The following is a 26,018-nucleotide window of genomic DNA, read 5'->3' on the forward strand; positions in this document are numbered from 1 at the left end:
TTGTGCTTCACTTGCTCAGGAAAGATCAAAAGCAGTCATGACTGAATGCATTCATGAACTGAAAGAACAGTTGGAAGTTGATCTGGACCTTCTTTCAAAGGTCATCACTGGTGACAAAAGCTGGTGCTACAGAATTTGAAGAAAAGATGATGGAGGCATTAAAAGCTATCACTTTGCAAGAGTTCCAGCACTGCTTCGAATAGTGGAAAATGCACCTGGACCAATGCATTGCTTTAAATGGAGAATACTTTGAAGGCAATAAAAGTGTAAACATGTAAAACTAAGAGAATAAAATAACGTTGCAAAAATTCCAGTTTCTTTTGGGTACCCTGTCATATATTGTCAAGTACATAAACTACCAACCCTTCATCTATGAACATTTTTTTCTTTGGCTTGTAATAGGACTTGAATGTCACTTGTTCAGTATCCAGGTGTATACTGCTCATGTTTCATATATGAAAACATTGAAACCTTTTTAAAAAAAATCTATGTTAGGCCATTATGCTGTATATATACAGGTCATTAAATGGTTCATAGGTGCTCCAGTAAGTGGTAATCTTCATTAGCTCCTTAATGACTATTATCATTTTTTGTGAAAGAAAATGGAGAAAGTGAAAATTATAGAGGTATGTGCATTTTAATGCTTATGTGGAATGTAAAAAAGAAAACTTTGGTTTGTATATAAATGCATTTCTTGTAGGAGTGTGGCTGATAGTTCTATTTTAAGAAAGTGCCTTAACCACAACAGATCAAGGATACTAATGTTCAAAGAAGCGCTAGTTAAGACTGGCAGTCAGAGTCCTTTGTTCACAAGTCAGCAGAGATGGAAGAATTAGGAAGAGGGACAACAGATGTGTGTGTGAGCATATGCACACATATGCACACATATGCATTCATGCATATGTGTGGAGTGAGAGGAAGAACAGTTTCGATAGGGTTGAGAATCAGTGGATTTAGAGTAGTGTTTCCCAACCTTTTACTCTTAACATAAAAATCATTATAAATATTTATTAATTCTTCTCTTTCTCTTTCATAAAGTTAATTTTCATAAGAGATTAAAGATATCATGTGTTTTGACTAAGACCTTGTTTAACTCAAATTCTCTTACAATTCCCTATAAGGGGGTCATTTTTCCATAGGGAAAACACATTCAGAGTATTTCAAATATGCCACACGTATGTAGTAATATGAATATCAGAGTTAGATGAGAAATTCCAGGTGTGGAAGCAAAATCTGAAATCTAAGGGCTTTATGGTTAACTTAGGAAAAAGACTAAGGTCCTAGTAAGCAAGAAAACTGACAGGACTCTACTCCCTTCAATTTGTATTGTTCAATTTATAGGAAAGGTGTAGACAGGGACTCCATACAGTGTACCCAGTGTAACAGGGAGGTTATCAGAGAAGATAGTTTGTATGTGGAAGATGCACAGGGTCCATAAAAAGTTTAGAGACTCAGGAAATTGATTCTCTCAAATACCCTGGTGGCTCATTAGAGGTAATAAATAATTTCTGCTATCTAACAGACTGAATTAGTAGTGGGTGAAGATTCATAGAGAGTGTGACAGCTAAAATAAGATTAGGATGGAGGAAATTCAGAGAACAGTCTGTTGGCCATGAAAAGTTTCTCTCTCTGAGGGAAAGGAAGATTGTATAAAGCATATATATGGACAGCAATTCTACATGGTAGTGAGATGTGGAGCCTGAATGCAGAGTACATGCAAAGATTAGTAAGGAATGAGGCTAGTATGTTCCGCTGGATGTGTAATGTAAGTGTATGTTTGACAGAGTGCTAGTGTTCTGAGACATAAGAGGAATTGGTTGCTGTATGCAAGAGAGAAGGCTGCACTGGTTTGGTCATGTGATGTGGATGAATGCTGACAGGTCCATAAAGAAGTGCCAATCTCTCAAAGTGCATGGAACACATGGAAGTGGGGGACTCAGGAAGACATGGGATGAAGTACTGAAAAACGACCTCAGGTCTCTGAACATTTCTGGTGAGATGACAAAGGACTGAGATGCCTGGTGCCTTACAATGCTTAAGAAGACCCATACTCTGCAGCAGGAGTGCTAAGATCAATCTTCTGATGGTGTAAAACAGTAGTGGTAGCCCCACGTAAAAGCACCCATGCAGTGCCACATAAAAGCGCCTGCACAACACCACATAAAAGCACCTGTGCAGTGTCATGTAAAAGCACCCATGCAGTACCATGTAAAAATGTCCTTGCAGTGTCACGTGGAGGCACCTAGCACACTCTGTAAAGTGGTTGGTGTTAGGAAGGGCATCCAATCATAGAAATCATGCCAAATCAGACTGAAGTCTGGTGCAGCTCCCTACCTTGCCAGCTCTGGTTAAACAGTCCAACCCATGCCAACCTGACAACAAATGTTAATGATGATGTATATTTTGAGCAGTGTAGAAGGAGTGAAACAGTGCCTGACCCACCCCTCATACACTGAATTTCTACATCACTGATCTCTGGCTACATATCCATACAATTATTTTCCTTATTCTGTCCCCCAACACCACACAAACTGAACTTTATGGAAGCCAACTCTGAAGCTAATGGGAGGTTTCATAATCAACAAAGAGTTTTAGCAAGTATGAAAGTAAACCTGAAAACACATTCATCTATAAGTGCCTTTGGAGTTGCCAGCTTAAGTGTTCATTTTGCAAGTTCATAATCAGAATCATAATAAAATTGAGACTATCTTTATCTGGCAGAGGTTTGTTTCAACTTCCAATGTAAGAATACATTTAGGACTGTGAACTTGACTGCAACCTAATGACCAGATTCAGTGATGCCAAAAATATGTCCAGATATGAGAAAGAAGTGATGGCAAAATAGAAAACTTCACCTTCAGGCAAAACAGTGAATTTGCTTCATTTCTCTACTTTTGTAATGCTCATAAATCTGTAACTATCCACAATATTAATAATCTTCTACATATCAAGCTTCTGAATGGCATACACAGATTTAATAGCCTCTGTCATAATGATGTAGTTCAATCATTATTTTTTTTTATAGTTGTCACTGGTTCAAAACATCTCACATTTTCAATGTCATTTTTGACTCTACTCCCCTAGTCTCTCCAGGATTTTACATCCCTTCGTTGACAAATTTCATTGACCTTCCTATCTTTTTGTTTACACAAGAGAATGATACATTTTCACTTTGTCAAAAAAAAAAAAAAACTTAATGTATCAATATGAAGTTGTCAGTTCATAAAAATTGAAAGTAATCAAACAATTAAAAGTAATTTTTTCAATCTTTCTTTCTTTTTTTTCAAATAGGATAATTCAATTATAGTAGAATTTCTTTGACAAGTGTACCATTCTTTCAGTCTTATGCTAAAATTTGTTGACTGAGTGTGATTCACCTTTTAAATATAGTTGGACAATTTATTCTATGCTCAACAGCAGAGCACCTTTAAGTCATAACAGGCCCACTTGCCTTAATGCAGCTTTCCTTAAGATGAGGGATAGACAAATAGTTATTAGTTTATTGGCGAGTTCAGTAGATGCAAGGAGAGTCATGATTTTAGTTTAAGTATATAGTTATTGAGGAATCAATATTTAAGTGTTGAGTATATTATTTGTGTATGTTCTTCATATATTTTAATGTTTTTAACAAGGTATCATTATAGAATGATGTGCTATGGAGACAATCATAGTTTAAACATGTAAAAAATACACTTTTTGCTTCATCATTTTCATGTCAAAATAAATATTTTCCATACAAAATTATATACCATTTGAAAGTTCTAGATGTGAACTTTCTTTTCATATCGTTTTAATTAAAATCCAACAGTCACATATGATGTCAGTGTGCCTCAAACATCCTGGTATTTTCATGCATTTACAAAGTTTGTTTCATTTTTTCTTTACTGCTGAATGGTAGCCTTTGTTCTAGTTCAATGCACTGGAGTGCTGTAACACTTGGTTGATATGGAGGAGTAGTGAAATGTTCAATTGAGTACATCTTGCAAAAATTCTTAAATCCATTAGCCGTGAATAGTGTACCATTATCAGAGACTATGGTATCTGGGACACCATACCTAGCAAAAAGTTCATGTAGAAATTCCACTGTTACTGGAGAAGTTTTCTACATTTACGCATTTATGGCCATTTAGTAAAGCTATCTACCACTATTCGATAATATGATTGGTTTAACAGTGCTGCAAAGTCTATGTGTATGTAGCCTGGACCATGGAATATCAGTTTTGGGCCAAGGTTGAAATTTTATAGGTGGTGATTTCACTGCAAGAGCACAACCTCTGCAGGATTTTACCAACTTCTCAATATCTAGATCCATTTTTGGCCAGTAAACATAACTCCTCTTAAGCAACTTCCTCTTAGAAATTCCTGGATGTCCAGTGTGGAATTCCTTTAACATTCGACCTTGTAGTGAGGTAAGCATTATGACCCTCTGTGCTTGCATAAGCACATTATCTCATATTGTATACAAATTTGAAACTGTTACATCCAGCCGCACATATTTTTTATTTGTTTCTTCTGATCTCACTGTTTTTCATTTTTATGATAAACTCGTCTGTCTCTGCCTTAATTTTTATTTCCTCCAATGTCACAGGCAATTCATGCACAACATCACACAATTTATTTTTTATTTCATTTTCAGCTTTTAATGCCACTATCACTGTGTCTTCTAGTGGTTCACTGTACTTTGGTATTAACCTTGACAAACCATCTGCATGTCCCAAATTTTTTCAATGGCAAATACTCCATTTTTAAGTCATAATTCAGCAGGATTGTTCCCCAGCGCTGCAATCTGTTGAGTGTATGTGTGGTGGTACCCTTTTTTGATCCATAGATCAACAATAATGAATGGTAGTCTGTCTGCAGACAGAACATCCTTCTATGTATATATTTATGGAATTTTTTTACCACAAATATGATGGCTATTGCCTCTTTTTCTATTTGACTGTAACTTTTCTCAGCTAGCAATAATGAACATGAAGCATGAGCTACTGCTTTCAGGCTACCAGCTTCATATTTGTGTAAAATTACAGCTCCAGTACCACTTTCACTAGTATCTGCTGCCACTACTATTTCTAAATTTGGGTCAAAATGTGATAACGACAATTCTGACGTTGAGACGTTTTCAATTTCTTCAAAAGTTTTTGGCATTTGTCTGACCAGTTCCACTTAATGTCTTTTTTTAACAAGTTATTCAGGGGTGCTCTTAAATCGTGCATATTTGGTATGTATATTTGGTAGTAATTTGCAATCCCCCAAAATGCTTGTAATGTTGTAATGTTCGTCAGGGGAGGCATATTTTTTATTGCACTCACCCGAGACAGGTCTGGTCTGCGTCCATTTTCATCAATAATCTGCCCTAGATATTTTATTCTTGGCATACTTTTCCTCACTGAGGTTAAACCCATAATCTTTTATTCTTTTGAATACCTTTTTAACATGTTCAGCATGCTGACTCCGAGATTCACTTTTTATGAGTACGTCATCAAGGTAAGCTATAGCGAAATCTGAACCTGCAAACATAATGTCCATATCTAGTTGGAAAATGCCAGGCACCACCTTTATACCAAAGGGGAGTTGATTAAACTTATACAACTCTTTATGGGTATTTATTGTCAATATTTTTGAACATTCTTCATTGACTTTTACCTGCAAAAATGTAAATCATCCTGTCTTTCTTAAATAGCTCTTAATCTTTTCCTTTCTGTGGAATTTCCATATATACTAACCTATCTGGATAAGTGTCCTGATTAAGACATTTAACTACAATTACTGGTGAGACTTAAGAGTTTTAAGGGATGTATAGAATTACCCATTAGCTGCCACCACTACTTCCAAATTTGTTCTAGTCTGGAATGGTAGTATCTGTCAAGTGTCCCAGTTATAGGTGAATAACAGAAGATGGTTCTCTGGCTAAGGCATTGAGAACTCAGAGGCAGGTTGGCTCCTAGACATGTGTCACACAGGCTCACCAGGGTGTGAACACATCCTTATGTTACAGTGACAAGTCTATCTGCCCAAGGATTAAATAAGCCCTGTGCCTTGAGGATAAACCCAGGAGAGCAAGAGACAAGCATGAAAGCAATGGGAAAGCACTGCTGGTATATATCTTATGAAAAATAATGAATCTTCATGTTTTGATCTGCAGGCCCAAGACTGCTGACACCTGTAAGCAAGACTCATGAAAAAGAATATGGTTATATTGTATTATGTACTGTATTCAAGCAATTGGCAAAAAGAAACTGATCTGGTATCTACAAACTTTTTGATGAACCTAATATCAGGTTCATGCAAACCCTTTATAAAACCTAACAACCAACTTCTGTATATACACTCAAATTTAAACCAACTACTAAATGCTATCAACCAAATACCTAGAGCAACAAGAAAGTGTATATGCAATTTCTTCTCTACTGAAGTAACTTTCCCCAGGGCTAAGGACAAGTACAACCTAATAACTGTCCATAGCTACTTCAAAAACACAACAGACCAAATGTGAATGACATTAAAGTGCACTTCAGTAGAGTGCATAAAATCACCCTAGACCACATTTAAAATTAACTAATTTGCAAAACTCACCAACCGACTAAAATGATTAGCTCATCCATCTATCATTTCTCTCCACCTTTTTTACATCATCTGGGCTCCTAAACTAGCAAGCTACATACTTAGCAAGCTAACCAACCCTATCTGACTCACATGTCTATTCTCATAATCCATAAAGATTTATGTAAGTTTTTGTATATTTTGTATTTCTCATGAAAGTTTTTATTTTTGTTAAATTCAAATTACGATAAACGTAAACAAATAAATAAACTTTGCTTTTAGAAGCGTTGAGATGTCTTAGAAAGTTAAAGAAGTGATTTTAAATTCTCAAACGCAGGATAATGCTAATAATATAGCCTTGCAAAATAGGGGTAGTCTATCCTGTTCAGGCTATATTATTAGCATTATCCTGCATTTGAGAATTTATAATCACTTCTTTAACTTTTTTTTTTTAATATTTCGTCTCTCTCATGAAAGTTTTTGCATCATCATCATCATCATCATCATTGTTTAACGTCCGCTTTCCATGCTGGCATGGGTTGGACAGTTTGACTGAGGACTGGTGAACCAGGCTCCAATCTGATCTGGCAGAGTTTCTACAGCTGGATGCCCTTCCTAACGCCAACCACTCCGAGAGTGTAGTGGGTGCTTTTACGTGCCACACTCAAATGGTGTTTTTTATGTGCCACCTGCACAGGAGCCAGTCCAGGGGCACTGGCAATGACCTTGCTCGAATGTTGTTTTTCACGTGCCACCGGCTGGTAACAATCACACTTGAATGGTGGTTTTTATGTGCCACCAGCATGGGAGCCAGTCAGCGGCCCTGGCAACAATCACTCTCGGATGATGCTTTTAACGATCCACTCAGACAGTGCTGTCATTGGCCACGTCGGTGAATTTGATTTTGATTGTGATTTCACTTGCTTCAACAGGTCTTTGCAAGCAAAGTTTAGTGTCCAACGAAAGAAAGGTACGCATAAGTAGGCTGGTTACAGCGCTGGCATAGGCCACGGGTTATGGTTTCACTTGGCTTGCTGGGTCTTCTCAAGCACACCACATTTCCAAAGGTTTCGGTCACTAGTCATTGCCTCGGTGAGGCCTAATGTTCAAAGTTCGTGCTTCACCACCTCATCCCACGGATTCCCTCAACTGCAAGGGTGTGACACTTTTTCACACAGCTGTCCTCATCCATTCACACCATATGACCATACCAGCACAGTCGTCTCTCTTGCACACCACAAAGGATTCTTCTTAGGTCCAGCTTTTCTCTCAAGGTGCTTACACTCTGTCGTGTATGCACACTGACATTACACATCCAACAGAGAATATTGGCTTCATTCTTTGCAAGCTTACACATGCCCTCAGCAATCATGGGCTATGTTTCATTGCCATGTAGCATGGCTGTTCGTCCACATTTGTCATACAGTCTACCTTTTATTCTGAGCAAGAGACCCTTTGTCACCAGCAGAGGTAGGAGCTCTCTGAAATTTGCCTAGGTTATTCTTATTCTAGCAGCTACACTTTCAGAGCATCCACCACCGCTACTGACTTGGTCACCTTGGTAATGGAAGCTGTTAACTACTTCCAGTTTTTCTCCCTGGAATGTGACAGAAGTCGTTTTCTGCACATTTTCAGTGTTTATTGCTTCTGAGCATCTGCCACATACAAAAGCTCTCTTCCCAGGTAGCCTTCCTTTGATATTGCTGCATCTCTTATGTGTCCATAGCTTACACTGGGTACATCTTATAGAGTTTCAACCTACACCTTTTCTACAGAATGAGCAGGGTCATCTACCTGAAGGGATTTGTGGTTTGTCTGCCTTCCTACTTATTAAGACTTTGGTTTTAGCTAGGTTGACTCTAAGGCCGTTTGGTTCTAATCCTCGCTTCCACATGCCATGAAACCTACAGATATGTATAAATTTGCTAATAGATGGAAAACTATGGCACAACACTTCTTATCCCTCACAGTTGCAGATTTATTCAAGCAGTAATGACACAGCTGTCAAACAGCCTTCCCACTGATGATATACCCCTTTCCTGTGGATTCCAAAACTTTAGGGTTTCAACCATAAAAGTGGGGATGATGAAAGATAGATCTGGTGAAATTGTGGAAATGTTGGAGCAGAGATGAGCAGCTGTATGCAGTGTGTAAGAGGTAAAATGGAGAGGATCCAGAAGCAAACTTTTCATGGGTAAAAGAGAGAGATACAAATTCTCCTGGGTGAGTAATAGTGACAATAGAGGAGTAGTAGGCATGCTGTTAGTTGAGAAAGGGGTGAAAAAAGCAACTAAAGTAGTCAGGGTGTGCAATAGGATAATCAAGATGAGACTAGTTATAGGCACTTCAACAGTAACATTTATTTCAGCATATGCCCCACAGGCAGGAATAACAGAAGCACAGAAGGATGTCTATGAGACACTTCTGCAGACTACCTAAACAAGACTGACAGTGACTTCATCTATGTGGCTGGTGACTTCAGCAGTCATGTTGACCAACATGCTTCCATCAAATGCATGGAGGTTATGGATATGGACAGAGAAATGAGGAGGGTGTAAGGCTTCTGAAGTTCTGTGGTGCAACTGATCTAACAATTTGCAACACACACTTTAGAGTTTCTTTCTTAACCCACCAATCTGGCAAGCCTAGAAGATGTGCCATGGATGCAATCTTCCTAGTAAGGCAACTGCAGGAGAAATTCTTGGCTCAGAGTAAACCATTGTTTCTGGCCTTCACTGATCTGAAAAAGGCATTAAACATGGTATCACATACAGTTATCTATTGGTCAATAAGGAAAATAGGCATTGACAAATGGCTTGTGAGAATAGTACAAGCCATGTACAAATATGCAGTAAGTAAAATGAGAGTCAACAATGACTTCAGTAATGAAATGTGAGGTTTGTAGTCCATTAAGGTTCAGTCCTCAGTCTCTTCCTGTTCATCATAGTCCTACAGCTCATCACTAAGGAATTTAAGATTGGCTGTTTATGGTAACTCCATATGGTGATGATCTCTTTCTCACAGCTGAATCTATAGAGGAAATAGAGAGAACATTCTGGGCATGGAAGTAAAACCTAGAATTGAAAGGTTGTAGGGTAAATTTAAAGATGAAGATTTTAGTAAGTAGGAAAGAACACAGCACTATGGTATTTTGATCAATATGCTTAAAAGATGCAGGTATAAACCCCATATGCCGTACCCAATGTAAGCAATGGACATACAAGGAATGTAGTGGAATCACAAGCAGACTGATAGAGAACATAAGTTTCATATGTGATAGATACACTGAATCAGTATGTACTAAGAACACTGGAAATAGACTCTCTTGAATGCACAGTTGGCTCATTAGATGTAGTGAATAGTTTTTATTAACTAGGAAATATAATTAGCAGGAGATGTGATTACTCCAGAAGTATAGTAGGTAGAGTAAGTACAAATGGAAGAAAGTTCAGAGAACTACTACTGCTGGCAACAAAGGTCTTTTCTCAAAGAGTGAAGGTCAGATTGTATGATGCATCTGTTAAAACTGCAATACTGCATGGTGGTGAGATGTGGGCCTTGAATGTAGAGGACTTGAGAAAACTGGAAAGGAATGAAGTTAGCATAACCTGCTATATGTACAATGTAAGTGTGCATGAATGACAGTATACATGTATTGAAAAACTGGGCATAAGAGGAATCAGATGTAGTAGTTTAGAATGAAAACTGCATTGGTATGGACAAGTAATGCATATGGATGTTAACAACTGTATAAAGAAGCGCCAACCACTCAAAGCAGACAGAGCTTGTGGATGAAGGATACCCAGGAAGATATGGAATGAAGTGGTGAAGGTTGCCTCAGGGCCCTGAGTCTCACAGAGGAAATGACAAAGGACAGAGATGTTTAGTAGTATGCGGTTCTCACTGGTTGCCAATGTGGTTGCCATTGTGACAAAACTGACTTCTGAAAGCATTGTGTATGTGTGTGTGTGTAAGCACACACAAATGGCTAGCTCACCCAATCTCCTCCTCATATCCCACCCAATCATCTCTTTCCCCAATAGAACTCATGTTTCATTTTTGTTACCCAGAACCATTTCTTTTGTTAGCCATTCTTCGTCCATTAATAATATTTGCTCCACCTATGTGTCACATTGATCATCCACTCCCACATCCCCTCCTCACTGGACCACCAAATTATCACTTGTTATGCACTAGACTTACTTCTTTCTCCTCCTCTTCTCCTGCAGCCTACTCAACCACATGTCATCTCTCTCTTATCCTCCCCTCTGTCAACTGTATCATCATTACTACCTCCTGCTGCTTTACCCCAACTCTCTTCTGCATCTTTCTTGCTCCCCACTTACATTGTTGCAAATACCCCCACACCTATTTTCTCAGTCCCCACTCAATTTTATTCATCTTGTACCTTAAGGGTCACCAGGACTCTATTATCACCACTATTTATCTCTTAGTAGCTCTTACGAAGTCATTCTCACTCTCTTCTCTAAATGTAAATAACCATGTAGCTCCTCAACAACAAGAACCTGCACTGCCCACCTCCTTCTCTCATACTTTAACCCTCATCTCCTAACATAGAGCCCCACCCCCAGGTTTTGCAGTTTTGTGAGGTGCATGATGACCTCACTAGTGCCAACAGTATGAATAAAGCACCCAGTAAACAGTGTAAAGCAGGAAGAGCATCCAGCTGTAGAAACCAAGCCAAAACAGACACTGGAGTATGATGCAGTCCTTAAACCCATCAGATCCTGTCAAACTGTTCAACTCATACTAGTATGGAACATGGATATTAAATGATGATGATGATGATGATGATGATGATGATGATGATGAAAGGACTTTAACATTGACTTCTCTTAATACTAGAACACAATTATGTACTTCTATTTTTCACTCTGGGTATTCAGTATAATACTGGTAAGCCTAAACAACCAAAGTATACCATAGGAAAGTCAGGTTAAATGTATTCTTGGAGCTTTATTAGTTATATAAGTTTCGGTAGTGAGACAAGACTACTAAAACTGAAACAGAAAATTTAAAAAAGGCAAAGTTTGGTAAAGATGAGAAAACAAGTAATGATATGATAGGGATTCATTTCATTCAATATTTTGCCTTCAGAACTAAATCATTAGCATATGTCATTGTCTATACCAAGTATTATTAATAAAATACATTTACTCAAAAAAAATATATATATATATATATTTACCTTTCCAGTCTGCCCTATATCATCCATGATTGCTCCTTTGCAGAAATTTTCATGAAGAGCTTTATTTCTCTGTAAATCTTCTAAAGTTAAATGTTCTCGTCTTCAGATAGAATGAATGAAAAGAGATAAAAAATCATATAAGTCTTTCAATACAGCAATACACATCAAAGGAAAATTGCTTTTAAAAACTGAATAACTAGATTCTATGTAAGTTGAGTGGCTGAATGGATAAGAAGCTGGCCTACTGTTCAAATTTCCTGATCAAACACTACATATTGCCTTATGTCTAACCAAGCTAAATTAATCAATATTCAGCCTGCCTACTATATATTGTAGTGTGCTGATTATTCTACTTTACACACCATCCGTTGCACTAGACTAGGTATGACTGTAAAACTATTGGTAATAGTAAATCTATGTGTATGTTCGTGTATATGATCATTTACTGGAAGAAACAAGAAACACTTAACTGGGTTAGGAAGACAGCAAGGATGTTACATAGTGAGTCCATATGCACACCTTAACTAATGTCATTCTCATATACTAGAATTTGTGAAGCTACAGCTGAATAAAACTTGCTAGCCTTGTTACATAAATATATGAGCATGCCTGTATTGTCAAAAATGCAGACAGTTTTATGAATGATTGAAAATGGCACATCTAAACTTTGGGACAGACCATTAATAAATGACAGCAATCAAGTAAATATACATACATACACAGACTTGAAACACTTGAACAATCAGATACAGTCGTAATGTCTCAGTTAAAAATGTTATCATTCATATAATATACAAACATCCACTTTTCCATGCATGCATGGATCAGACAGATTTTGTACAGCTGGCTGCCCTCTCTGTCAGTCACCAACTCTTACCTATTCTAATGTAAGTAATATTTTACCATACCCATACATACTTTCATGGAATATTGGAAACAAAGGACACCACTTGGATAACAGTGGCACTTGCTTACAAGTAGCACATGATGTTAAGGTGAGGAGACAGTAAAACAAACATAAATACACACACATATATATATAGACACACACACACACACATATGTATATTATATACTAGCACTATAGCCCGGCTTCGCTTGGGATTAAGTTAGGATTACATGAGTAATACAATCAACTGAGGAAAATTTGGCACCCAGATGTAAGTTTTGTAAGAGGAATAGAGAGGCCTATCTTCTCCCACAGGGGTGTGAGAGTCAGATCTCTCCTTTTGGAAACATGAACAGTTTCATAACATTGTTTACAAAATAATAGCCGATCGTTTGCGAAGGAGCGTGTCTACAGCCAACACTTAGGATTTTTGCTCCGGTAACTTCTGTTCTCCCATGTTCACGCATGACCAGCTATATGTCACTATGAGTAGAGCAACGGATTCAGCAAATTTGGAAATTAGTTGTGGAGAAACGGAGAACATCGTTTATATTGTGTATCACTCACTAAAAAGATGAAATTTAAAAAATCTGTTATCTCTCTCTCTCTCTCAAGAGGAATAGAGAGGCCTATCTTCTCCCACAGAGATGTGAGAGTCAGATCTCTCCTTTCGAAAACATGAACAGTTTCATAACATTGTTTACAAAATAAGAGCTGATCGTTTTCGAAGGAGTGTGTCTACAGTCAACACTTAGGATTTTTGCTCTGGTAACTTCTGCTCTCTCATGTTCATGCACGACCAGCTATATGTCGCTATGAGTAGAGCAATGGATTCAGCAAATTTGGAAATTAGCTGTGGAGAAACCGAGAATATTATTTATATTGTGTATCACTCACTAAAAAGACAAAATTTAAAAAAAATCTGTTATCTCTCTCTCTCTCTTTACACTGTCGCTAGAAGGGGACTTAACTCATGTTTGCAAATGCTGGTGTATTTCTCCGACTTGAAAATTATTAGAAGTTATGGTTTAAAATTATTTTTAATGCAAAAATTCACCTGTTAGGAAGCAAAAAAAAAAAAAAAAAAAAAAATAAATGGTCGATTCCGGGCATTTTCGACCATGAGGAATCCATTGGTGCAACTCCCAGATTGTTATCTTGTAAGGTGTGGATTTCTATAGATGCAACACACATACATACACTCACAAACTCAGCTTTACAATATGTACTGATATTGCGCTGATCTTCAATGATTGCCTTCCCACTGTCACTCTCAATTTCAGGGTTGCTGTCATCAATTTTGGCACAACGAAAGGAAGGACTGGGGAGATTATTGAAATGCTGGAGTGATGCCATGTCAACATGTGTAGTGTGCAAGAAGTAAGATAGAGGTGAGCCTCTGCTAGATTTCTTACAGGTAAGAAACAGAGTTCAAATTCTTCTGGGTAGGCAGGAGCAATGGAGTGGGTGGTGTAGGCATACTTTTAGCAGAAAAGTGAGTAGATAAGGTAATTAAGGTAATCAGAATATGTGATCGGGTAATTAAGTTGGGACTTATAGATGAATTAACAGTTAGGCACAGGAGTGGCTGTGTGGTAAGTAGCTTGCTTACCAACCACATGGTTCTACTATAGCTTTGGGCCGACCAAAGCCTTGTCAGTGGATTTGGTAGATGGAAACTGAAAGAAGCCCGTCGTATATATGTATATACATGTATGTGTGTGTGTGTATATTTGTGTGTCTGTGTTTGTCCCCCCAACATCGCTTGACAACCGATGCTGGTGTGTTTACATCCTCGTAACTTAGTGGTTCGGCAAAAGAGACTGATAGAATAAGTACTAGGCTTACAAAGAATAAGTCCTGGGGTCGATTTGCTCAACTAAAGGCAGTGCTCCAGCATGGCTGCAGTCAAATGACTGAAACAAGTAAAAGAGTAAATGAGTTACGTTTATCTCTGCCTATGATCTACAGTCTGGGCTGGCTAATGAGCAGAAGAACCAATTCTACAAGGTCATTTATTTCTCCAACAATTGACAAAGATTTGGTTATTGTGGATGGTGACTTCAATGGACTTTTTGGGCAGCATGTATTCCATGGTGTGCATTGTAGTTATCGCTTTGACCCAAGGAATGAGGAGGGTACAAGACTACTGGAGTTCTGTGATGCAAATGATCTCATGATCTGCAACACCAGCTTCAGAAAACCAGCCAGCAACCTAATCACTTATCATTCTGGTGGGCACATAAGCCAGATTGATTACCTCCTCAGCAGGCAACAAGATACACAGATGTTTGCAAATGCGAAGTCTTTCCCTGGTGAAGAGTGTACAACCCAACATAGGTTACTTAGTGACTTCAGAAATAGAGCTAGAAAAACTTGGAGAAATAAATCATTCTGGAAAAGAAGATTATGGAAGCTCAAAGACCCAGTAAACCAATAGAAATTTAGAGATATTCTAATGGAAGCTTCTGACGAAAGAGAGGAGAGTTGGGGACATATAGCCTAGAGGACAATTAGAAGCTCCTGCTGGACAATCTATCGAGAGCTACAGACTAAATCTGTGGGTGGTGAAAAGTCCCAAGTAGGTGAGGGTGATATGGTAGTGGAACAAGGAGGTTGACAGTGCTATAAAAGCAAAGAGACAGGCCTGGAAAAACTGGAGAAATAGTGGAAGTAGAGAATTATATTAAGTAGCCAGAAAGGAAGCTAGGTGATAGTTTACATAGCAAGAGGAATAGCAGAAGCTAAGAGATTTGCTAATGCTCTACAGCATGTTCAGAATTGCAAAGCAGTGTATAAGAAAGAATAGAGATGTTGTGGATGAGAAATGTGTGTGAATAGATAATGGTATGCTTGCACTTAGTAACTCAGAGAAGAAAGATAAATAGAAGTGCCACTATGAAAGGTTACTAAATGTGGAGAATGATCAGGAGGAGAGTCTTTCAAATATTGAACCAACTGAGGGACCAGCCACTAGAGCTAACAGTAGTAAAATAGATAAAACAATTAAGTATATGGAGAAAGGGAAAGCCTCTGGACCATCAGGAATCACTGCTGAGATGATTAAAATATCTGGTGTTGTTGGATACCACTAGTCACTCATATAGTTAATTAGGTTATTCAAGAAGGCATCATCTCCAATGACTGGTGCAGTAGTATTATAGTTAGCTGCAACAAGGGTAAAAGTGGTGCCTTAGATAGAAACAACTACAGAGGTATCAAACTACTGTACCAGATCATGAAAGTTACAAAGAGATTTACAACTCAATTGATTAGGAATAGAATTAAACTAGATAAGATGCAGTTAGGTTTTGTATTTGGGAAGAGTACCACAGATGCCACCATCCTAGTGAGATAGCTGCAGGAAAAGTATTCGGCCAAAAGTAAGCCATTGTACTTGACTTTTGTCAACCTGAAGAAAGCTTTTGACAGAGTCCCTTGCTCTATTATATGGTGGTCTCTAAGGAAGCTAGGAGTAAGTGAGTGGCAAGCCAGGTACAGTGGTGCTATCAGTAGGGTGAGAGTTGGCTATGAATACAGTGATGAATTTAGTGTACAAGTAGGGGTTCACCAGGAAAAAGTTCTCAGTCCACTCTTATTTATCACAGTTTTCCAGGCCATAACAGAGGAATTCAAAACTGGATGCTTATGGGAACTACTATATGCTGACGACCTCACTCTTATTGCAGAATCTGTAGCAGAATTGGAGAAGAAATTCCTGGAAGCAAAACCTGGAATCAAAGGGGCTTAAAGTTAACCTGGCAAAAGCAAAAGTGGTTGTTAGCAAGGAAGCAGATAAGGCTCTCTTTCTGTCAGATAAATGGCCTTGCTCAATAAATAAGAAAGAAGTTGAAATCAGCAGAGGGACTAGCTGAGTTGACAGCAGTATGATAGATAAGGCAATTAAGGATATGAGGTCAGTGAAGGCCACTGGTCCATCAGGAGATACTGAGATGTTTAAAATATCTGGTAGAGTAGGATAAGGTCTGGTTACCTATATACTTAATCAGGTCATTCAGGAAGGTGTCATCCCCAATGACTGATGTGGCAGCATTATAGTCTGATGCTACAAGGATAAGGGCAATGCCTTAGATAGAAGTAATTATAGAGGCACCAAATTACTGGATCAGGAGATGAAAGTTACTGAGAGAATTATAATCCAATGAATTTGGAATAGAATTAGGCTAGATGAATTGCAGTTTGGATTTGTGCACTACTGAGAAGCACTACTGACACTCTTTATAGATAGAAAACTGCAGGAGAAGTATTTGACCAAGAATAAACAACTGTACTTAGTGTTTGTTGACTTACAGAAAGCCTTTGACAGAGTACCTCACTGTGTGATAATGGTGAGCTCTGAGGAAATCAGGAGTAGACAAGTGACTTGTGAAAGCTGTACAGGCCATGTACAAAGGTTTTACAAATAAGGTGAGAGTTAACCATTAGTACAGTGATTAATTTAGTGTACAGGCAGGTGTTCTCAGCCCCCTCCTATTCATCATTGTTTTCCAGGCCATAATAGAGGAATTCAAGACTGGCTGCCCCTGGGAACTGCTCCATGTTAATTATCTTGCTCTCATAGAAGATTCTATTAACAGTATTAGAAAAGAAATTCCAAGCATGAAGCAAAACCTAGAATTGAAGGGCCTTAAGGTTAACTTAGCAAAGACCAAGGTTCTAGTAAGTAAGGAAAAAAAAAACAGGATCCTGCCCACTTCAGGTAAATGGCTTTGCTTGATATGTAGGAAAGGTTTAGGCAGGCATTCTATATGGTGCACCCAGTGCAATGGAATAATAGCAAGGTTAACAGAGAAAGTAGTATTTATATGTGGAAGACATACAGAGGCTGTTAAGTCTACAGATACATGGGAAATTAATCTTATCAAATGCCCGGGAGGCTCTCTTGAGGTAGTAAATAATTTCTGCTACCTAGGTGACTTAATTAGCATTGGAGGGGCATGTACTGAGAGTGTAACTGTTAGAATAAGAATAAGATGGAGAAAGTTCAGAAAGCTTTTATCTCTGCTGAAAACCAAAGGTCTCTCTGAGTAAAAGGAAGATTATATGATGTTTGTTTAAGAACCACAATGCTACATAATAGTGAGATGTGGGCCTGAATGCAGAGGACATATGAAGACTAGAAGGGAATGAAGCTAGTATGCATTGCTAGATATGCAATGTCAGTGTACATGTGCAACAGAGCACTAGTGTATTGAAAGAAAAATTAGGTATAAGAGGAATTAGACGCAGTGTACAAGAGAGAAGACTGCACTGGTTCAGTCTTGTGATGCATACAGATGAGTACAGTTGCATCAAAAAATGCTTATCACTTATAGTGGATGGAACTTAAGGAAGTGAGAGACCCAGGAAGACATTGGATGAAGGCTGATCTCAAGATGCTGAGCTTTATTAAGGAGGTGACAAAGACATGTCCACCACAGCAGAATTGATATCCTAAAATCACCTTGGGAATGCTCTGCCCCGGCAACCATTCCCCACCATATTTCATCCCTGAACACCCATCACTTCTCAATCACCTGAGAGCAAAATAAGCATGTACTACATTCCCCAGCTTTCTTAGTTACTTTTCTTTCCCCACCCTGAACCAGTTCCATTTCCTATTATCTTCCCCCATGACTCCACCAATCACTTCCTTTCTGTGCCTTCTCTCCTCTGTACTGTTCACATCATTCACATCTTACTTATCTACTATCACCCTTAATGTCAATACATATCTATGCAACTTCCAACCTTGAGTCTCTCCTATATTTCTCTCCATCATTTGCTGTTGTCAGTTCTTTTCTGTCCATTCACCCAGTTCAAACTTTTGTATTACTTCACTTATTTGCACCACACTCAAATATCCCTCAAGAGCATGATTCAACAATTTTTGCCATCATTTCTCTCACTATCACTCTCTGACTCACTTGCTTTCTTCATCTCACTCTCTAACTCACTCTCCTTTCTTATCAACTGGGGTATCCATGTATCTACTACAACAAGATATATATCTCTGTCCTTCTATACCTTTAATCTCTCAACAGGAACAAACCTCCACCTCAACATTATTTTCCTTCCCAGTTGACAGGTTTTTATCTTGCAAGGTACTTGGTGATGTTGTCAAAAATGGTACCATGTGAAAAGCAGTGCTGGTGTCATCTAAAAAGCACCCACTACATCCTGTAAGGTGGTTGGCATAAGATAGGGCATCCAGCTGTAGAAACCATTCCAAAAGAGAAACTGAAGTCTGGTGCAGCTCCTGGCCTTGCCAGCTCTTTGCCTTAACAGCTCCTGTCAAACTGTCCAACCCATGACAGCATGGAAAACAAACTTATAGTGGATGGGTTTCTTTCAGTTTCTGTCTACCACATTTACTCATAAGGCCTTAGTTGGCTCTGGACAATAGAAGACATGCTCAAGGTGCCTATTTGCGCCTGTATATGTGTGTATGTGTGTGTGTGTGTGTGTGTGTACATATACATGTGTATATATATATGTGTGTGTGTGGGCATCGGTACCATTTTCCTTTTTCTCCGTTCTTCCATTCTCCGAACTTTCCATCTTTCCGACGAAGGGCTACCCCCGAAACGTCATACACTCTCTCTTTCCTTTCCTGAGCGTCCAATAATACTATCCATATCACGTCCTCACTTTGTTGTTTTTTTGTTTTTTTGTTATTGTTTTTTGAACTATATATATATATATATATATATATATATATATATATATATATGTAAAATTCAATAATAGGATAAAGTCTTTTATAAGAATTTATCAAGTAGCTAGCATGAAAAAACCTCATAAGGGAAAAATCCATCATTTATTCCCTAAAATATATTTATTTATATAAGGGCATTACTATACATGAATGCCTCACGCTAAGAAGGACTCTAAGGTCAAACTACCATAATAAACACATTTTTATAGTTTAGTCTGTTTTTGAGAGTTGCATTTCCTCGTGTTCAGTAAAAATGTGTTTATTATGGTAGTTTGACCTTAGAGTCCCTCTTAGCGTAAGGCATTCATGTATAGTAATGCCCTTATATAAATAAATATATATATGTGTGTGTGTGTGTGTGTGTGTGTGTGTGTGTGTGTATACACACACACGCAAACACTCTCTCATACATACACATGCATACTTAAATATACGTCTAAGGTGGCAAGCTTGCTGAATCATTAGCACACCAGACAGATTGCCCAGTGGCATATCTTGTCTTCACAGAGTTCAAATAGCACTAAGGTCAACTTTGCCTTCCATCCTTTTGCAGTTGATGAAATAAGAACCAGATGAACACTGGCGTTAATGTAATTGACTACCACCATCCCCATAAAATTTCAGCCCTTGTGCCTTTTAATAAAGAAAGTACACACACACACACACACACACACACACACACACACACACACTACAGAGTAGAGAAAATTGAAAACACAAATCATTGGCAGTCAAACAGATTCCCGAATGCATAAATGAAAACATTCAATGCATATTTATACACATCAACATAAATCATGCATGTACAGGAATGAAGATTCTCCAAGGGTATAAAGAATAAAACCAAACATACATAAAAACATAAATATATAAAAATACATATAAAATTACATATAAATAAAATTTACATGTAAGGAGTCATGTGTGATAAAAAAAGAGGTTGATAAATCTTAATATATAAAACTGAAGTTGTGTGTCTGTGTGAAGCCTTTTTAAAAGTTTATAGAAATCCACATTTTCCACTTTTTTGTAAAATTTTTTACATCAATGGAATTTTCTCGATGTGAACTTTCCAGTGTAGTAATTAGATTTTTTAAATTCCGTTTACTTTGTGTGATTTAAGGGAGATTTGGCTGTTGTTTTTAGCAACTTTTATATTTCTTCCCTTCTACCTGGAACGCCGTTCTTACACACGCGCTCAAAATAAAAATATAGAGACTAAGAGTAAAAGAGGGAAAGGGAGAGAGAGAGAAAGTGATACATACATAGTCATAGATTAAACTTTCATCTCAGTATTCTTTACCTATTTTTCATAACATAGATACGTAAAAACATACACAACCACATATACGTGACCTGTGACAATAACATACACATTGCACTCAATCTCTATTCATTTCTTCCCCTCTTCCTCTCTCGCTCTCTCAAACGCATACACGTGCAAGTAAACACAATCATTCATAAAAACTCATGTTCGTCAATGTGGCATAACTACAGAGTTGTACCCACCAACTTTGGAAGGTCATAACTTTCAGAAAAATGAATATTTTTTAATGAAGTTTTCTATGCATATATTATTTATTATGTAGATTCCAAATATACAAAAATTTTCGGTGAAAGTGTTTTGGGAGAGGGGTGAGGTACAATTTTCGGAAATTCCACTTAAATTCCTCTTAACTTCCAGGAAAATGAATATTTTTTCATAAAATTTTCCACAAATATACCTTGATGTATGTACATTTCGAGCATGTCGGAATTTTGAAGGAAACAACTGCAGGTTATTTTTGAGAAGTGTTCCCCACTCGGTGGTGTTTCGGAGCAAGTCGTCCATATTTGTTTCATTTTTCTCTATTGTGTGCTTATGTGCATCCTTAGATTTCTAATGAAGTAATAGACAGTGAAGAGAAGCTGTCATAAGAAAACTTTTAACTACTTCTATTCAAATCAGATTGGAGCCTGGTGTAGCCATCTGGTTTCACCAGTCCTCAGTCCAACCGATGCTACCATGGAAAGCGGACATTAAATGATGATAATGATGATGATGATGATGATGATATATATGTATGTGTATATGTGTGTGTGTGTGTATATATATATATATATATATATATATATATATATATATATATATATATAGATATATATATACATACACACACACACATATATATATGTGTTTGTGATTGTGGATGTGTGCATGCTTATTTGCATTTCTGAGAAAGCTGAAACTGGTGTTCTCAATAACGTTAATAACATCTCATTTCAAAGACCTGCAAAATAAGTTCTTCTTTAATTGGAAAAAAAAAAAAGAAGGGTTACTGTCAGGGAGGGCCATCATGGAAAAACAGATCAACAAGAAAGAAAAAATATACATACATGTATATATTTATATTTATAATTATATATATATATATGTGTGTGTTACATGAAACAATAATATGTTGTAAAGAAAAGAGTTTAATATTTCATATACGAGGGGATGCTGAAAAGTTCCTGGCTTTAAGGGTAAATTGGAGGTCCAACCCGCCAAGTTCATTTACAGAGCTTAGAAAAACTGAAGGACCACTGTAATGTGTGTGAATCTGAGAGGGGAATATGTTGAATAAAATCATAATTAACTGATCTTCCTATATATTTTCTTTTACCCAAAGCCAGGAACTTTTCAGCACCCACTTGTATATATGTGTGAGTGTATGTGTGTGTAAAATTGAAGAATATAATTTACAATAACAATTTGCAGTTTCATTTTGATTGAAATACCAGTGTATTCAGAACAAGACTTCTCACTACGATTCACCTGCATAGAGCATCTCTAACTGTCACTCACACCCACTCCAGTTGTTTCTATAGAAATTATAGCCAGCACTGATTTATTACGATGTTTCATATCCAAATATGCTTAATATAAACAACATAAGTCAATACTGTGTTAGCAATGCTATTAAATCACTAGTTGAGCTTATCTCTACAGATTTTCTATCGAAATTATAGCCAGCATGTAACAAATCAGTGCTGGATATAATTTCTGCAGAAAATCTGTAGAGACAACCTTAACTAGTGATTTAATAGCATTGCCAATGCAGTAGAACACATTAGGCATATTGAGATACAAAACTTCATAGTCACAGACAGTGAAGTCAACCTGCCTAGGAGAACAACAACTCTGAATAAAAACTGACACAATGTAGAAAAGTAAATCTAGCAAAAATAGAAGTTTTGTCAAGAAAGCACTTTACTGCCATCTGGTAAGTGACTATGCTTGATATGCAGAGAAAGAGTCAGTAGGAAATTCATATGGTACACCAAATATAAAGTATGGATGCACAAGATGTGTAATAGGATCACAGGTGAAACTTGGACACTAAATTCAAAGAATGTAAAAAGGCTGGAAAGCAATGAGGCACTGAATGTGTAATTTTAGTGTGCATGAATAAGAGAGCACAAATGAGCTGAAAGAAAGACATGGTATTCATGAAATCAAATATGGTGTGCAAAACATGTAATGCATATGGAAGATGACAGGTAAAGAAGGTTTAAGATATCCAAGTGGATGAAACCTACAGAAGAGGAAAACATATGAAGAAATATTGAATGCTGATCCCAAGATACTGAACTTCACAATGGAAGTGCTGCGTGACTATGACAAGTGGTGAGATGCTATGCTGGAGAAAACCTGTCCAGCTTATGAAAGCATAATTAAATGGGTGCATGTTGTTGGCAGTGATGATTTGTTTAAGAATATGCAGTATGCCAACAAAGTATTAAAAAGAATATGTGAGCATAAGATACACTCTAAAGTCATATTTAAATTGTAGAAATTTGAAGTACAGAAAGTGAGTTTGAGCCAGATTCACCACCAAAAAATTTCTTATTACTCCGTACGCGTAAGTAAAAGTAGGGTATTGTAATCACTTGTCTTTGTCTGTGTGTTTGCAAAATTACTGGAAAATGGTAGAACAGATTTTCACCAAATTTGGCAGAAATACTCACTGGGCTTGAAATGATGAAAATTCAGTTTGATTATCTTCAAACATACATAAATGCATGCATAGACATGTGACTGTGTATGCATGTGTGTGTGTGTGTGTGTGCACGCGTGCGTGTGTGCATGCATGTGTGTACAGTGATGGATTCGAGGGTTTTGTTTATTTACGAATTGATTTCTTAATTTCACCGGAGTATAAATACCTATAATGGTTATACTTAAAAAAAAAAGTTAAAAAATCAAATTTACAAATTTCCTGAAAAGTAAGTGGTCATATTATTTATATCCTACAACAAACTACAGTACATTTGATTCACCTGCCATCATTGAATGACGTTCAAAACATTTCTCAAATTCTATGCAATATTTACTATAAGTATTTCATTTTGTTCATTTTCTTTTTCCTATGGATCAACCCTCATCTGTGTGTGTATAGATCATGGGGTACCTATGTGCATGGACATGTGTGGATACATACATAACTACGTGACTCTGTGTGTGTGCGTGCGCGCGCGCGCGTGTGTACAGTGGTGGATTCAAGGGTTTTGTTTATTTACGAGTTGATTTCTTAAATTCACCAGAGTATAATAATGGTGATACTTATAAAAAAAAAAAAAATCATCCAACTTACAAATTTCCTGATAAGTTTAATCAAACATTTACGAAGCTTAATTCAGTTAAATTAAAAAGCATGGGTAAGCAACATATTGTAATCCACACTATAATTTGCAAACAAATTTATCTGTGTCCCTCTGATGTCTTTTTTTTCATTCTTAAGATTTAATATTAAAATGTTATTCATAAAATAAATCTCAGTGTCCTTGTTCTTCAAAGATATCAATCAATATCTTAACAAAAAAGGGACATGAAAGCAATAACAGTTTAACTCCACCAGCTTTTACAACTAGTTCAAACAAATTACATAGTAAAAATGCTAATTTTAGATTAAAAAAATAATTACTTACCTTTTCCTAGATTCTAAAATTAGTCCACATATACTATAGTAATCAGCAGCAAAAGACCCTACTAATTCCTGTAACAAGAGATAATAAATTTATAGCACAAATACAAGCACAACTGATTTGTTTCTAAAATTAACATGAGAAGATGAATTAACTATAAATATTTAAACCAACTCATTCTGAGAAACTGCTTCCAAATTTCCCTATGGTTTCTTAGAAAACTGTTAAGTTCTAAAATATGTGAATAACAAGTAATAATAAAAGACTTACTAAAAAAAAAAACCCCAAAGATAACATTTTAAGAGATTTGAAGAAGAAAGAAATTATCCTTGATAAAGGAAATAAAATAGCTACAAAACATTCAGAAATATCTTTTAGGATATTGTTTAATAATTGAATTATGCAAGAGTGGCTTGATATATCCACCATACAAAATACAATTATAGTTGTAAAATACTGCTTTACATCTTCACAACATTTATAAGAATATGGGATAAATAAGAGAAGAATTAAAATGACATAGCAACAAAGTTTCTCACAAGGTAAATAGAAAAATGTGTTATTACTGTTTTATGTCCTTCAGAATGTAGAACACTAACTCTCCATTAATGACAAATGTATTTTCAGTTGATTGTATAGAATACTGAAATCAACTTTTCTCAAACATTTGTTTAACCCTTTTCTACCTGTTCTATGTTCAAACCAGCCAGATCTAGCTTCTCATGTCTACCCTACAATGTCATTCTAAAAATAAGGAATCAAAATTTTGAAGCTGTAAGATAATACATGATAAATTCAAAACAATGTGAATAAATAAGCATTACATTTGACTGTGTAATTTGAATGTTAAAGGGTTAACTAAAGATAGATACATCATCATTATTTTATGTCCATGGTCTTGACACAATCAGATGGTTCCCAAGGACTGTATCTGAGCTTCAATGTTTGCTTTGGCATGGGTTCTACAACAGAGAGTCTCATAAGAGTCCACTTTGGGCAGGTATTTTCTACTATATCCCTGGGCTGATTAAAGTCTTGTGAGTGGGGCTGGCAAAACAAAAACTCAAAGAAGCCCATCATATTCACATATTTGCATATATGTGTGTGCATGCATGTGTGTATTTGTGTCACCTTGTCTTGACATTACATGATAGTTGTAAATGAGTGTTACTGTTGTACAAGCAGTGTGCCCCATTTCCAATCTTCCACGAAAACATTTCCAGTCATAGGGAAATATCACCTTGTTTAGAAACATGTATAAGTTAAGGACAGGAAGTGTATCTGACCATAGAAAACCTGCTTTGACAGATTCTGTTTAACTCATGCCAGCATAAAAATGTGGATGCTAAAACAAAATGAAATGGACAAAGCAATATGTCATTTTTTTACTTGTTATCTTCTAGATTGATGTTTCATAACTTTTCTTTTTCTGAAATAATTGACATATGCATCTTTCGCAATTTATCATTAATGTGCTAGATCTTATTATAAATGTAGAACTTCAATGGGCCTCCAATTAAATTATTTACCACTGAAGGTGTACTTGCAACTGATGCTCCTCAAAGTCAATTTATCCTGTTGATGCAATTTTCCACAATTATCTTGTGGTTATATTTGAACTGAGTCAAAACAAATGTTATACTTCAGAATTTTAGAAATTAAATACCTAAAAGAAAACTTTAAATGTACATCAAATTGAAATATATATATATATA

The 26,018-nt window shown here is 36.8% G+C and overlaps 1 protein-coding gene across 2 annotated transcripts in view; it reads right to left on the reverse strand.

The window, feature by feature from the left end:
• The window catches only part of LOC149133717 (ankyrin repeat domain-containing protein 13C-A-like), a 331,974-nt gene that overhangs the window by 66,779 nt on the left and 239,177 nt on the right, over nucleotides 1–26,018 (reverse strand). For both annotated transcript variants that reach the window (XM_089359124.1, XM_089359123.1), the window contains 2 exons: nucleotides 24,307–24,374; nucleotides 11,750–11,849 (listed from right to left, as the gene is read on the reverse strand). In XM_089359124.1, coding sequence (XP_089215250.1) covers nucleotides 11,750–11,849; nucleotides 24,307–24,374 — 168 coding nt within the window. The remainder of the gene's footprint in view (nucleotides 1–11,749; nucleotides 11,850–24,306; nucleotides 24,375–26,018) is intronic.

The sequence above is a fragment of the Octopus bimaculoides genome, chromosome 10, assembly GCF_046866305.1.
Source record: "Octopus bimaculoides isolate indiv1 chromosome 10, ASM4686630v1, whole genome shotgun sequence".
NCBI classification, from domain to species: domain Eukaryota; kingdom Metazoa; phylum Mollusca; class Cephalopoda; order Octopoda; family Octopodidae; genus Octopus; species Octopus bimaculoides.